This window comes from Molothrus ater, chromosome 13 (genome assembly GCF_012460135.2).
Source record: "Molothrus ater isolate BHLD 08-10-18 breed brown headed cowbird chromosome 13, BPBGC_Mater_1.1, whole genome shotgun sequence".
Classification (NCBI taxonomy): Eukaryota; Metazoa; Chordata; class Aves; order Passeriformes; family Icteridae; genus Molothrus; species Molothrus ater.
This window is the reverse complement of record NC_050490.2, coordinates 3281217-3295872: the sequence shown is the minus strand read 5'-3', so window position 1 is coordinate 3295872 and position 14656 is coordinate 3281217. Positions and strand designations below refer to the sequence as shown.

Genomic DNA, 14656 nt, shown 5'->3' with positions numbered 1-14656 from the left:
CCTAGCCCCGCTCGCTGCTTCCTCAAATCCAGCCAGCCAAAACCCGGGGTTTGTTGTGGCCTCGGGGCTGCCCGAGGGAGCCGCGATGTCCCCGCGCTGTCCCCGGGATTATTCTGGGATCTGAGCACGCCCAGGATGTCCCTCCGTGTCCCCCAGTGTCTCTTGGTGTCCCCCAGTGTCTCTTGGTGTCCCTTGGTGTCCCTTGGTGTCCCACACTGTCCCTGAGTGTTCCTCTGTGTCCCCCAGTGTCCCTCTGCATCCCTCGGTGTCCCTCCATGTCCCTCAATGTCCCTTTGTGTCCCCCAGTGTCCCCCAGTGTCCCTCAGTGTCCCTCTGTGTCCCTCCATGTCCCTTGGTGTCCCTCCGTGTCCCTCCATGTCTCTCAGTGTCCCCCAGTGTCCGTCCGTGTCCCTCAGTGCCCCTCAGTGTCCCCCAGTGTCCCTCCATGTCCCTTTGTGTCCCCCAGTGTCCCCCAGTGTCCCTGCATGTCCCTCAGTGCCCCTCTGTTTTCTCTGGGCCCAGTGCAGGGGGACAGGAGGGGATGGCACTGTGCCACCATGTCCCCAAGGCGTGGTGCTGCAGCTGGTGGGGTTTGGGGCTGGGACAGCGATGGGGACAGGGACAGGAGGGGACAGGGACAGCAGAGGACAGATCGTGGGCCAGGGAAGAGACAGGAGGGGACAAGGACCATGGGACAGGAGGGGACAGCCCCTGTGGCCTGGCAGGGGACAGGAGGGACAGGGACAGCAGGGGACAGATCCTGGGCCTGGCAGGGGACAGGAGGGGACAGCCCCTGTGGCCTGGCAGGGGACAGGAGGGGACAAGGACCATGGGACAGGAGGGGACAGCCCCTGTGGCCTGGCAGGGGACAGCTCCGCGCTCCGCGGAGGGAGGGGACCGGCGCCGTCCCCGCGCGGTGGCACTGACGGGCCCGGCGCGCCCCCCGGTGCCCATCGCCGATGTCGCATCCGCCGCCAGCCCCGCTCGGCGTCCCCGCTGCCCATCCCTGTCCCGGGGACACCCCAAAGAGGGGACCCCCGTGTCCCCGTCCCCATTGTCTCCCTCCCCAGCGCCTGGGGACAAGGGACAAGGGACAAGGGACAAGGGACAAAGGACAAGGGATAAGCTTTGTCTCTGGCTCGGGACACTCCAAAGCCATTCCCAAAAGCTGCCAGCGGGTGTTTGGGGTTTGGAGTTTTGGATTGGAGTTTGGGATTTGGGATTTGAGGTTTGGAATTTGGGATTTGGGATTTTGAGTTTGGAGTATGGGATTTGGGATTTGAGGTTTGGGATTTGGAGTTTGGGATCTGGAGTTTTGGGTTTGGGATTTGGGATTTGAGGTTTGGGATTTCGGATTTGGGGTTTGGGATTTGGGGTTTGGGATCTGGGGTTTTGGGTTTGGGATTTGGAGTTTGGGATCTGGGATTTGGGGTTTGGGGTTTGGAATTTGGGGTTTGGGATTTGGGGTTTGGGACGGAGCCCTGGAATGCTGGGCCCGCCCCGTCGCGGGGCACGTGAGGCGCCCCCAGCAGTGGCACCGCGGGTGTCCCCAAGGCCGCCCCCGCCGGGTGACCCTGGCAGGCGGCCCCCAAGGCTGTCCCCGCCCGGGGTGCCCTGCCCCGTGCCTCGTTATCATTTTTGGGGCACATCCCGCCCTTCTCCCAAGGCCACCCCCGCGGTGTCACCTGTCCCGGGGCCGGTTTGGGGCGGGCTGCGCCACCCCCGGCGGTGTCGCTGTCGCGGGGGGCTGTCCCGGCGGGAGGCGGGCGGGAGCAGCTCCGGGAGCTCGGGATAAGAGCGAGGCCACCGCGTCCCTCCGGGCCACCCTCCCCATGCTCGCCCAAGCTGTCACCAAGGCCGGAGCCCTGCGGGGATGTCCCCGAGCCGCAGCCGCGCCGTGTCGCCGGCTCGGCGGGGCTGCGGGCGCTGTCGCCCCGGCTGTCCCCCCGGCTGTCGCCCCGGCTGTCCCCTCGGCTCCCCGGCCCTTTAACCAGGTGCCGGGCGAGTGGCGGGCGGGCTGGCTCAACCTGTACCGCTTCTGGCGGGAGGGCGGCCTCAGCAACCTGCACCTCAGCATGGCCGGCAAGTTCCGCCGCTTCGGGCCCATCTACAGGTCAGGTGGCCCTGTCTCCTCCCCGTGTCCCCTCCCTGTGTCCCCTCCCTGGTCCTCTCCCTGTGTAGTCTCCCCGTGTCCCCTCCCTGCATCCCCTCCCTGCATCCCTTCCCTGTGTCCGCTTCCCGTGTTCCCTCCCCTGTCCCCAGCCCGTGTCCCCTCCCTGTGTCCCTTGCCTGGTCCTCTCCCCGTGTACTCTCCTCTTGTCCCCTCCCTGTGTCCCCTCCCCATGTCCCTTCCCTGTGTACCCTACCCCTGTCACCCCTCCAGTGTCCCCAGCTCGTGTCCCCTCCCCGGGTCCCTTCCCCGTGTATTCTCCCTGTCTACCCTGCCCCTGTCACCTCCCTGTGTCCCCTGCCCAGTCCTCTGTCCCCTCCCGTGTCCCCTCCCTGTGTCCCCTCCCTGATCCTCACCCTCTGTCCTCACCCCGTGTTCTCTCCCTGTGTCCCCTGCTCGTGTCCCCTCCCATATCCCTTGCTAGGTCCCCTGCCCCTGTCCCCTCCCATGTCCCTTGCCCATGTCCCCTGCCCGTGTCCCCTGCTCGTTTTCCCACCCCCTGTCCCCCTGCCCGCTGCCCATGTCCCCTCCCCACGTCACCTTCCCGGTCCTCTGGTTGTGTCCCATCCCTGTGTCCCCTCCCTGTGTCCCCTCCCTGTGTCCCCTGCCTAGTCCTCTCCCTGTGTCCCCTGCTCGTGTCCCCTGTCCCTGTCTCCTGCCCATGTCTTCGGCCCCTGTCCCCTCCCTGTGTCCCCTGCCTGGTCCTCTCCCGGTGTCCCCTCCCTGTTTCCTTTGCCCGGTCTCCTGCTCGTGTCCCATCTCTGTGTCCCCTGCTGATGTCCATTGCCCATGTCCCCTCCCCGTGGCCCCTCCCTGTCCCCTCCCTGTCCTCTGCCCTGTCCCCAGCCCGGCCACATTCCCCATCCGGGGCTGAGCTGCTGGAGGAGCCTGGCCCAGCTTGGGGACACCGTGAGGGACAAGAGGGGAGGGGACAGGGACTGAGGGACAGGAGAGGACAGGTCCTGTGCTCAGGGAGGGGACAGGGACTGTGGGGTGGGAGGGGACAGGTCCTGTGGGTGACTGGGGACAGTCCCCGTGCCCAGGGAGGGGACAAGGTCCTGTGCCCTGGGAGGGGACAGGGACTGAGGGTGAGGGGGACAGTCCCCATGCCCAGGGAGGGGACAGGGACTGTGGGACAGGGCCCTGTGGATGCGGGATTTGGGGATAACAGGGACAGGACAGGACATTGCCATAGGGGACAGACAGGACATTGCCATGGGGACAGGACACTGCCATGGAGACAGGACAGGACAGGACAGGACAGGATAGGACATTCCCATGGGGACAGGACATTGCTATGGGGGACAGGACATTGCCATACGACAGGACATTCCCATCAGGACAGGACACTGCCATGGGGACAGGACAGGACACTGCCATGGGGACAGGACAGGACATTCCCATCGGGACAGGGCCCCGCAGGGCAGGGGTGCTGACCTTGTGTCCCCAGGGAGAAGCTGGGCACCTACGAGAGCGTGAACATCGTCACTCCCGGGGACGCGGCCACGCTGTTCCAGGCCGAGGGGGCCCTGCCCGAGCGCTTCCGCGTCCCCCCCTGGGTGGCCTACAGGGACTTCCGCAACAAACCCTATGGCGTGCTGCTCAAGTGAGTGCCACCCCAAAAACCCCAAAAACCCCAAAAACCCCAAAAGCAGAGCGGGGACCCCAAACCCCACAGAGTGCTGCTCAAGTGAGTGCCACCCCAAAAACAGAGCAGGGACCCCAAACCCTACGGCGTGCTGCTCAAGTGAGTGCCACCCCAAAAACAGAGCGGGGACCCCAAACCCTATGGCGTGCTGCTCAAGTGAGTGGGAACCCCAAAAACAGGGTCCTCAAGGGAGTGGGGACCCCAAATCCAAGCTCCTCAAGGGAGTGCCCACCCCAAATCCCCTCCACTGAGTGCCCACCCCAAGTCCCCAGGAGTGGGGACCCCAAATCCAGGCTCCTGACACTCCTCAAGTGATTGGGGGACCCCAAATCCCCTCCAGTGAGTGGGGACCCCAATTCAACTCAAGCCAGTGGGGATCCCAACTCCAGGCCCCTCAAATAAGTGTGGACCCCAAATCTGGGCTCCTGATGCTCCTCAAACAAGTGGGCACCCTAAATCCCGAGGAGTGGGGACCCCAAACCCGGGCGCCTCCAGTGAGTGGGGGACCCCAAATCAACTCAAGCCAGTGGGGATCCCAACTCCAGGCCCCTCAAATAAGTGGGAACCCCAAATCTGGGCTCCTCAAGTGAGTGGGGACCCCAAATCTGGGCTCCTGATGCTTCTCAAGTGAGTGGAGACCCCAAATCACCTCCAGTGAGTGGGGACCCCAAACCCAGGGGGTGCCTAAAGTGATTGGGGGACCCCAAATCCAGGCCCAGCCACGCCAGTCCCAGCGCAGGGCGCGGCCGGAGGGCCCTGGGGACATTGTCGCGCTCTGGGGGTGACAGCGGCGTGTCCCCGCGCAGGACGGGCGAGGCGTGGCGCTCGGAGCGGCTGCTGCTCAACAAGGAGGCGCTGGCCCCCGCGGCCGTGCCCGGCTTCGTGCCCCTGCTCAGCGCCGTGGGCGAGGATTTCGTGCGGCGCGCGCGGGCCCAGGCGCGGCTCAGCGGCTGCTGGAGCGGGGACTTCAGCCAGGAGCTCTTCCGCTTCGCCCTCGAGTGTGAGTGACAAAAAACCCACATAAGAAGCCCGAAAGAAGCTCCAAAAAAACCCAAAAAACTAAAAAAAACCCCATCAAACCCAAAAGAATCCCAAAAGAACCCCCAAAAACCATTAAAAACCCCCCAAAAAAACCCAAACCTAAAAACGCCCCAAAACAAAACAAAAAAAAACCCAAAAATTCCAATGGCCCCTAAAAAAACCCCAAAACCCAAAAAAAAAAAAAAAAACAAACCCAAACAAAAAAACCCCAAAAAATCCCAACGCCCCCCCCAAAAAACCCAAAACCCTCAAAAAACCCTAAAACCCCACCCAAAAAACATCAAAAAACCCTCCAAAAACTCCAACCTCCCCCAAAAACCCCAAAAAAGCAAAAAAACCCCAACAACCCCCCCAAAAAAAACCTCCAACCCCCCCAAAAAACCCCAAAACCCCCAAACTCCCCAAAACCAACACCCCCGGCCTGAGGGATTGGCCAATGGAGAGTGAAGAAGGGTGTCCCCTCCCATGTGGGCTGTCCCCTCCCATGTGGGCTGTCCCCTCCCATGTGGGGTGTCCCCTCCCATGCGGGCTGTCCCCTCCCATGCGGGCTGTCCCCAGGGCCCCCCACACTGCTGACACAGCAGCCATGTGTCCTTCACTGGCCACCAGCTGGTGACAACCCCAGCCCCTCAGGGACAAACAGGAGGCCAGGCCAGGTCTCCATGGCCACAGCAAGGCTGGAGGTGGCCTTGGGGACAGGGACGTGTCCCTGACGGTCACTGGGAGGGCCTGGGCCAGGTCTCCATGGCCTTGGGGACAGGGACAGGTCCCTCAAAATCACTTGGAGCACTTGGGGCTGGTCCCTCTGGCCATGGGACACCATGAGGGACTGGCCATGGGGACAGGGACAGGGACAGGACATGTCCCTGACTGTCCCCATCCCCAGCGGTGTGCCACGTGCTGGAGAGGGAGTGCCTGGGACTGGTCCCTGTGGCCTTGGGGACATGTCCTTGACTGTCCCTGTCCCCAGTGCTGTGCCACGTGCTGTATGGGGAGGTCCCTGTGGCCATGGGGATGGGGACAGGGATGGGGACACGTCCCTGACTGTCACTGTCCTGTCCCCAGCGGTGTGCCATGTGCTGTATGGGGAGCACCTGGGGCTGGTCCCTGTGGCCATGGGGATGTGTCCCTGACTGTCCCTGTCCCCATCCCCTGCCATGTGCCACGTGCTGTACAGGGAGGTCCATGTGGCCATGGGGATGGGGACAGGGACAATGACATGTCCCTGCCTGTCCCTGTCCCTGTTGCCTGCAGTGTGCCATGTGCTGTAAGGGGAGGTCCTTGTGGCCATGGGGACAAATCCCTCATGATCCCTGTCCCTGTCCCCGTCCCCAGCCATGTGCCACGTGCTGTATGGCGACCGCCTGGGGCTGGTCCCTGTGACCATCAGGACAATGACAATGACAATGACACGTCCCATCCCCAGCGGTGTGCCACGTGCTGTACGGGGAGGTCCCTGTGGCCATGGGGACAATGACAATGACAATGACACATCCCTGTCCCCAGCAATGTGCCACGTGCTTTACGGGGAGCTCCCTGTGGCCATGGGGACAATGACAATGACAATGACAATGACGTGTCCCATCCCCAGCGGTGTGCCACGTGCTGTACGGGGAGGTCCCTGTGGCCATGGGGACAATGACAATGACAATGACATGTCCCATCCCCAGCGGTGTGCCACGTGCTTTACGGGGAGCGCCTGGGGCTGCTGCAGGATTTCGTGCAGCCCGAGGCTCAGCGCTTCATCGAGGCCGTGTCGCGCATGTTCCACACCACGGCGCCCATGCTGTACCTGCCGCCCGCGCTGCTGCAGCGCCTGCGCAGCCACACCTGGCGCCAGCACGTGCAGGCCTGGGACGCCATCTTCTACCAGGGTCAGTGCCACCACCCCTGCCACCACCCCTGCCACCTCTGGGGACACCTTGCCCCGTCACTTCACCCTGTCAGCTCACCCTGCCACCTCTGGAGACACCTCGCCTTGTCACCTCCCCCTGTCACCTCTGGGGACACCTTGCCCTGCCACCTCTATGGTCACACCATAACCATTTCTTCACCTCTCACCTTTTCCCACTCCATGCCACAGACGCCTCAAACCATCCGAAACCACCCCTGACGAATCCCACTGCAGCCCACCTTCCATCCTTCCACTTCTCCAAAATTCCCGACCTTTCTCACAAACCCACCCTCCAAAACTCATTCCCAATCCAACTCCTCTCTCTTTACCATCCTCTTCCAGAACATTCCTAAATCAACATTTCTTACCTCAAAATTTACACATTAATATTAAAATCTCCTACAAATCCATTTCCCACACGCTGACACCTCCGGGGGGTTTCACTGCAGCGCCACTCCCGGGGCGGTGACGCTGATGTCCCCTCCTGCCCCGCGGTGTCCCCGCGGTGTCCCCGTGTCCCCTCAGCGGACAAGTGCATCCAGAACGTGTACCGGGACCTGCGGCTGCGGCGCAAGAGCCGCCAGGAGCACGTGGGCATCCTGGGCAACCTCATCCTGCGCGACAAGCTGCCCCTGGACGACATCCGCGCCAGCGTCACCGAGATGATGGCAGGAGGGGTGGACACGGTGCGGCCTGGGGACGGGACAGGGACAAGGGCCCGGCTGGGGCGGGGAGAAGGTCCTGGACTGGACGGGGAGAAGGTTGTGGGTGGTGTTGAGTGGGTCAGGGAGAAGGTCCTGGATGGGACAGGGAGAAGGTCCTGGGTGGTGATGGAGGGGCCAGGGAGAAGGTCCTGGATTGGGCAGGGAGAAGGTCCTGGATGGGGCTGGGTGGGGCAGGGAGGGAGAAGGTCACGCCTGGTGCTGGTTGGGTCAAGGGGAAGGTCCTGGTTGGTGTTATGTGGAGCAGGAAGAAAGTCTTGGTTGGGGCAGGGAGAAGGTCCTGGATGGAGCAGGGAGAAGGTTCTGGGCAGTGTTGGGACAAGAAGGGAGAAGGTCCTGGTTGGTGCTGGTTGGGACAGGAAGAAGGTCCTGGGTGGTGATGGGTGGGGCAGGCAGGGGGAAGGTCCTGGATTGGGCAGGGAGAAGGTCCTGGGTGGTGATGGGTGGGGCAGCACCAAGCTGAGCAGGAGAAGGTCCTGGCAGCCCTGAGCAGGTCCTGGCAGGGATGGGCACATCCTGGCAGCTCTGAGCAGGTCCTGGCAGTTCTGGGCCAGCAGGAGCAGGTCCTGGCAGCCCTGAGCAGGTCCTGGCAGGTCTGAGCAGGCCGTGGCAGCTGTGTCCCCTGTGTCCCCCAGACGTCCATGACCCTGCAGTGGGCCATGCTGGAGCTGGCGCGGGCCCCGGGCGTGCAGGAGCAGCTGCGGGCTGAGGTCCTGGCAGCCAAACGCGAGGCGGGCGGCGACCGCGAGAAGATGCTGAAATCCACACGGCTGCTCAAGGCCGCCATCAAGGAGACACTCAGGTGAGGAGGAGGAGGAGCTCAGGTGAGGAGAAGGTGGGGCACAGGTGAGGAGGAGGAGGAGCTCAGGTGAGGAGGACACGCCCTTCCTCCCCCGAGTGTCCCCAAGGCCCCGGTGTCACTGTCGCGCAGGCTGCACCCGGTGGCCGTGACCCTGCAGAGGTACACCACGCACGAGGTCATCCTGCAGGACTACCGCATCCCGCCCGGGGTGAGGGGACACCGGGACACCGGGACATGGGGACATGGGGACAGGGGGACAGGGGGGACAGAGGGAGAGGGGGACATGGGGATGTGGGGAGAGTGGGACACAGGGAAACAGGGACAAGAGGGACATGGGGACACGGGAACATGGGGACACGGGAACATAGGGACATGGGGACATGGGGACATGAGGACACAGGTATGGTGGTGACATGGGGACAGAGGGGACATGGGACATGGGGAGATGAGGACACGGGGAGATGGGGACATGGGGACAGAGGGGACATGGGACATGGGGAGATGAGGACACGGGGAGATGGGGACATGGGGACACAGGGATGTGGGGACACGAGGACATGAGGACATGATGATTCAAGGACATGAGGACACAGGGATATGGGAACATGAGCACATGAGGACATGAGGACATGGGGACATAAGGACATGAGGACATGAGGGCATGAGGACACAGGGGCATGAGGACATGGGGATGCAGTGACACAGTGACACGGTGACACAATGCCCCTGCTCCCTGCAGGACATGGGGACATGAGGGGACACAGAGATGTAGGGAAGCAGGGACATAAGGACACGAGGACACGGGGACATGGGAACATGGGGACATGGGAACATGGGGACATGAGGACACGAGGACACAGGGACACGAGGACATGAGGACATGGAGATACAAGGACATGAGGACACGGGTACATGGGGACATGGGAACATGGGAATATGGGGACATGAAGACATGAGGACACGGGGAAACGAGGACATGAGGACATAAGGACATCATGATACAAGGACACAAGGACATGGGGATGTAGGAACATGGGGACATGAGGACACGAGGACACAGGGACATGAGGACATGAGAACAGGGGGACATGGGGACATGGGGACATGGGGAAGCAGCAGTGTGGAGACACAGGGACATGAGGATACAAGGACACCAAGGATATGGTGACAGGGTGACATGGTGACAGGGTGACATGGTGACAGGGTGACACGGTGACACGGTGCCCCCGTCCCCACCGCTCCGCAGACGCTGGTGCAGGTGGGGCTGTACGCCATGGGCCGTGACCCTGCCGTGTTCCCGCGGCCCGAGCGCTTCCTCCCGCAGCGCTGGCTGCAGGCCGGCCCCAAACCCTTCCTGGGGCTCGGCTTCGGCTTCGGGCCCCGGCAGTGCCTGGGCCGGCGCATCGCCGAGCTGGAGATGCAGCTCTTCCTCATGCACGTGAGTGGCCCCTGTCCCCAGCGCCGGGGACAGTGCTGCGGTGGTGGGGTCTGTCACACAGGGTCCCTGACATCAGGGGACAGCGCCGGGGCTGTGGGGTCCATCCTGCAGAGTCCCCAACACCAGGGGACAATGAGGTGGCCGTAGGCTCCGTCCCCGCGGGCAAGGGGACAGCGCAGTGGCCGCCGTGTCTATGCTGCAGGGTCCCCAGTGTGAGGGGACAGCGTGGTGGCCATGGGGTCTGTCCTGCAGAGTCCCTGACGCAAGGGGACAATGCAGTGGCCGTGGGCTCTGTCCCCATGGGTGAAGGGACAGTGTGGTGGCTGTGGGGTCTGTCACACGGGGTCCCTGACATCAGGGGACAGCGCCGGGGCTGTGGGGTCCATCCTGCAGAGTCCCCAGCATGAGGGGACAGCACAGTGGCTGCAGGGTCCCCAACATGAGGGGACAGTGCAGTGGCTGTGGGGTGTGTCACACAGGGTCCCTGATGTGACAGGACAATGCGGTGGCCACAGGGTCTGTCCTATGGGGTCCTCACTGCCAGGGGACAGAGCAGTGGTCACAGGGTCTGTCCCCACAGGGGTCCCCAATGCCAGGTCCGTCCCTGTGGAGTCCCTGATATGAGGGGACAGCGTGGTGGCCGTGGGGGCCATCCTGCGGGGTCCCCAATGCCAGGGGACAGCGCAGTGGCCACAGGGTCCATCATGTGGGGTCTCTGATGCAAGGGGACAGCACGGTGGCTGCGGGGTCTGTCCCACGGGGTCCCCAACATGAGAGGACAGTGCGGTGGCCATGGGGTCCATCGCACAGGGTCCCTGACATGAGGGGTCAGCGCGGTGGTCATGGAGTCTGTCCTGTGGAGCGCCCGACACAAGGGGACAGCGCGGTGGCTGTGGAGTCTGTCCTGGGGGTCCCCAATGGGAGGGGACAGTGCGGTGGCTGTGGAGTCTGTCCTGGGGGTCCCCAATGGGAGGGGACAGCGCGGTGGCCACAGGGTCCATCCAATGGAATCCTGGTTTGGCTCGGCTCAGAGTGGCCCCGAAGGTCACCCTGGGCCTTGCTCCAGTGTCCCCAAAGCCCCCCAGCCCCATGGCCGTGTCCCCTCCACCCCAGATCCTGGAGAACTTCAAGATCGAGACCATGCGGGCCGTGGAGATCGGCACCAAGTTCGACCTGATCCTGATCCCAGACCGGCCCATCCAGCTGACCCTGCGGCCCCTCGAGGGCCAGCCCTGAGGAGGGGACACCCCAGGGACACCTCCACGTCCCCCGCGGTGGCGTTTGGGGACAGTGGGGACGCTCCCGGGGCCGTGGCCTCGGCTCAAGGCTGCGCTTTGCGGGGCAGACAAAGCGGGGCCGCGCCGTGGGGAGGGGGATTTGGGGGGGGTGGGGGATCCCTTCTGGCTGCCGGGGGTCCCACTGAGCTCCCCCGAGCCTCTGGAATGTCCTGGAGCCTCTGGAATGTTCTGGAATGTTCTGGAATGTTCTGCCTGGCCTCTGCTCCATGGGAAAGGCGCCCGCGGGGTCAGGGCAGGGGGGCAGCACCCGAGGGGGCTCGGAAAGGTCCCGAAGGGTCTGGGGGCACAGGGGGGCACCCATAGGGGGAACCAGCCCCCTCTGGGGTGGGCAGGGGACACCGGGGACACTGGGGACACCGGGAACACTGGGGGACACCGAGGGACACTGGGGACACCGGGGACACCGGGGTCAGTGGGGACACTGGGGACATTGGGGACATTGGGGACACTGGGGACATCGGGGTCAGAAGGGACATTGGGGACCCTGAGGGAAACTAGGGACACTGGGGACATTGGGGTCACTGGGGACATTGGGGACATTGGGGTCACTGGGGACGTTGGGGACACTGGGGACCCTGAGGGAAACTAGGGACACTAAGGGACTCTGGGGACATTGGGGTCAGTGAGGACATTGGGACACTGGGGACATTGAGGGACACTGGGGACATTGGGGTCATTGGGGACACTGGGGACACTGAGGGTCATTGGGGTCACGGGATACACTGGGAAAACTGGGGGTCACTCCTAGGGGAGGGCTCTGGGGTGGGCAGAGGGACGCTGGGGACAATGGGGACATTGGCAGTGACTGAGACCCTGGGTACACTGGTGTCACTGTAGGGTCACTGTAGGTCCCCGGTGTCCCCGGTGTCCCCTGTCCCCGCTCACCAGGCCCAGGCCGTGCTCCCACTCCCGCAGGCGCGTCCCCAACTCCTGCTGGCCCCGGGCCCAGCTCCGGGCGGCCTCCTGCAGCTGGGACAGACCCCAAACGGGCTGGGACCGACCCCAAACGGGCTGGGACTGACCCCAAACGGGCCAGGACTGACCCCAAACGGGCTGGGACCGACCCCAAATGGGCTGGGACTGACCCTCAACGGGCTGGGGACCCCAAAACGGGCTGGGACTGACCCCAAATGGGCTGGGGACCCCAAACTGCCATCGGAGACCCCACACCGCCATGGGGGACCCCAAAACAGGCCAGGGGATCCCAAACCACCATGGGGGATCCCAAAACGGGCCGAGGGACCCCAAAACGGGCTACGTGACCCCAAAACGGGCTCTGGGACCCCAAAACAGGCTGAGTGACCCCCAAATCGCTCTGGGTGACCCAAAACGCCCAGGACCCAAACCTCACTGGGGGACCCAACCGCACTGGGTGACCCCAAAACACGATAGATGACCCTAAAACACACTGGGTGACCCCAAAACCACACTGGGTAACACTAAAACGCGCTGGATGACCCAAAACGCTCTGGGTGACCCTAAACCACCCTTGGTGACCCCAAACCACGCCAGGTGGACCCCAAACCACCCTGGGTGACCCCAAGCCCCTGTGGGTGACCCCGAACCACCCTGGGTGACCCCAAACCCTCCCCGCGGTGCCCACCTGCCTCTCCAGCGCCCGGGCCCGGCCCTGCTCCCGCTCCAGCCGCGCCAGCAGCTCCAGCTTCTCACCGGGCCCCGGGAGCCGCTGCGGGCACGGGAGCGCCGGGTCGGGATCGGCCCCGCGCCGCTGCCACCCCCGGGCCGTGTCCGGCTGTCCCCGCTGTCACACACGGGGCCGTGTCCCCTCTGTCCCCGCTGCCACCCCCGTGTCCCCTCTGTCCCCGGTGCTACACCCGTGTCCCCTCTGTCCCCAGTGCCACGCCCGTGTCCCCTCTGTCTCCAGTGTCACCCCCGGGCCGTGTCCCCTCTGTCCCGGTGTCCCCCCTGTGTCCCCTCTGTCCCCGGTGCCACCCCCGTGTCCCCTCCCGCTCTCACCGCGGCCCGGGCGGGTCGGGCCGGCTCCTCCCGCAGCCGCTTCTGGGCCAGCAGCGCCGCCAGGGTGGCACCTGCGGGGTGGCACCTGTGAGGTGGCGCCTCTGGGGGGACAGCGGGGACATTGTCCCGTGTCCCTCCCCGGGCGGGGACAGGGGGACAGCGAGCCCCGGCTTCTGCCGTGCCCGGGGGCTGGGGAATGAGGGAGACCCTGCCACGGGGGGGACAGGGAGGGCTGGGGACATCTCTGAGGGTTGGGGACACCCCTGAGTGTCTCTGTCCCCTCCTGCCCACCCCGGACCATCCCGGGGACAGTTGGGGACACCCCTGAGTGTCTCTGTCCCCTCCTGCCCACCCTGGGCCATCCCAGGGACAGTTGGGGACCCCCCGAGTGTCGCTGTCCCCCCGCACGCACCCGCGGCTCTCTCGGCGCTCCTGTCCCGCAGCAGCAGCCGCTCCATGGCCTCGATCACCTGGGCACAGGACACGGCTGTCCCCGTGTCCCCAGCGCCGCGCCAGGGCTCCGTGCCCAGCCCGTGCAGGGCCGGGGAGGGGCTGGCAGTGTCCCCAAACCCGTCCTTGTCACCCGGGCCGTGTCACCTTGTCCTGCTGCCGCAGCGCCTGCTGCAGCGCCCCGGCCTCGGCCGCCCTGTCCTGGCAGCGCCTCAGTGCCAGCTGCTGCCGTCGCTGGAGCAGCACCAGCTCCTTCTCGCGGTCGTTCTTCTGCGGGAGAAGCCCCGGGAGTGCCGGGCACGGCCCCGAGCCCCGGGGCAGCCCCGGGTGCCCGCGGTGCCCGCGGGGCCGTACCCGGATCAGCTCGTTCTGCAGCCGCTGCACCCGGTCCCGCAGCGCCCGCAGCTCCAACGCGCCCGCCGCCAGCTCGCGGGACAGGGTGGCTGCGGGGACAGCCCTGTCACCACCCGGGGTAGCTGCGGGGACAGCCCTGTCACCACCCGGGGTGGGTGTGGGGACAGCCCTGTCACCCACCCAGGGTGGCAGTGCCCAGTGTGGCCCTGCCCAGCCCCAGGGTGACACACCACACCCCGGTCACCCACACAGAGTGGCAGTGCCATCATGTCCTGCCTGTCCCCAGGATGATGTGCCTTGTCCTGGTCCCCCACCAAGGGTGGCAGTGCCCCGCATGTCCTGCCCGTCCCCAGGGTGACACGCCATGTCCCTGTCACCCAGGCAGGGTGGCAGTGCCCTGCCCGTGCCCGGCACGCACCCAGCCTGTCCAGCAGCTCGTCCCGGCTCAGCACGTCGGTGTCGGTGCCGCGGAGCTGCTCCGGCTCCCGCAGCCGGGCCAGGCTGTGCCGCAGGTGCCCGTTCTCCGCCTCCAGGCTGGCGACACGGCGGCGCAGGGACAGCAGGTGCCCCGCCATCCTCTGCAGCGCCAGGCGGTGGCTGCCACCCCCCTGGGGACCAGAGCAGGGCTGGCACTGCTGGACAGAAAGGGATGTCACCCCGGAGAGGGACAACCCCCCTGGTCCCAGGGAATGGCTCAGGATGAGGATCAGACACACCATGGGGGAGCTGAGAGATGCGCAGATTGTCCCCTGCTCTTGGCACCATCCATCCATCCATCCATCCATCCATCCATCCATCCATCCATCCATCCATGGATCCATCCATCCATCCATCCATCCATCCATCCATGGATCCATCCATC

The 14656-nt window shown here is 64.8% G+C and overlaps 2 protein-coding genes across 2 annotated transcripts; one reads left to right on the top strand and one right to left on the bottom strand.

Moving 5' to 3' along the window:
* The first annotated feature begins 1832 nt into the window (after positions 1-1832).
* Positions 1833-10951, top strand: LOC118691008 (cholesterol side-chain cleavage enzyme, mitochondrial). Its single transcript, XM_036390046.1, has 9 exons — positions 1833-2113; positions 3621-3776; positions 4625-4818; positions 6530-6733; positions 7279-7439; positions 8111-8277; positions 8407-8485; positions 9524-9715; positions 10829-10951. The coding sequence occupies exons 1-9, from the start codon at positions 1833-1835 to the stop codon at positions 10949-10951; spliced, it is 1557 nt and encodes a 518-aa protein (XP_036245939.1).
* On the bottom strand, positions 8279-14397 carry CCDC33 (coiled-coil domain containing 33). Its single transcript, XM_054516285.1, has 7 exons — positions 14213-14397; positions 13795-13883; positions 13403-13710; positions 12991-13061; positions 12617-12700; positions 11899-11982; positions 8279-8428 (listed from the first exon to the last, which is right to left on the bottom strand). The coding sequence occupies exons 1-3, from the start codon at positions 14367-14369 to the stop codon at positions 13570-13572; spliced, it is 387 nt and encodes a 128-aa protein (XP_054372260.1). The 5' UTR covers positions 14370-14397; the 3' UTR covers positions 8279-8428; positions 11899-11982; positions 12617-12700; positions 12991-13061; positions 13403-13569.
* Between the last annotated feature and the right edge of the window lie 259 nt (positions 14398-14656).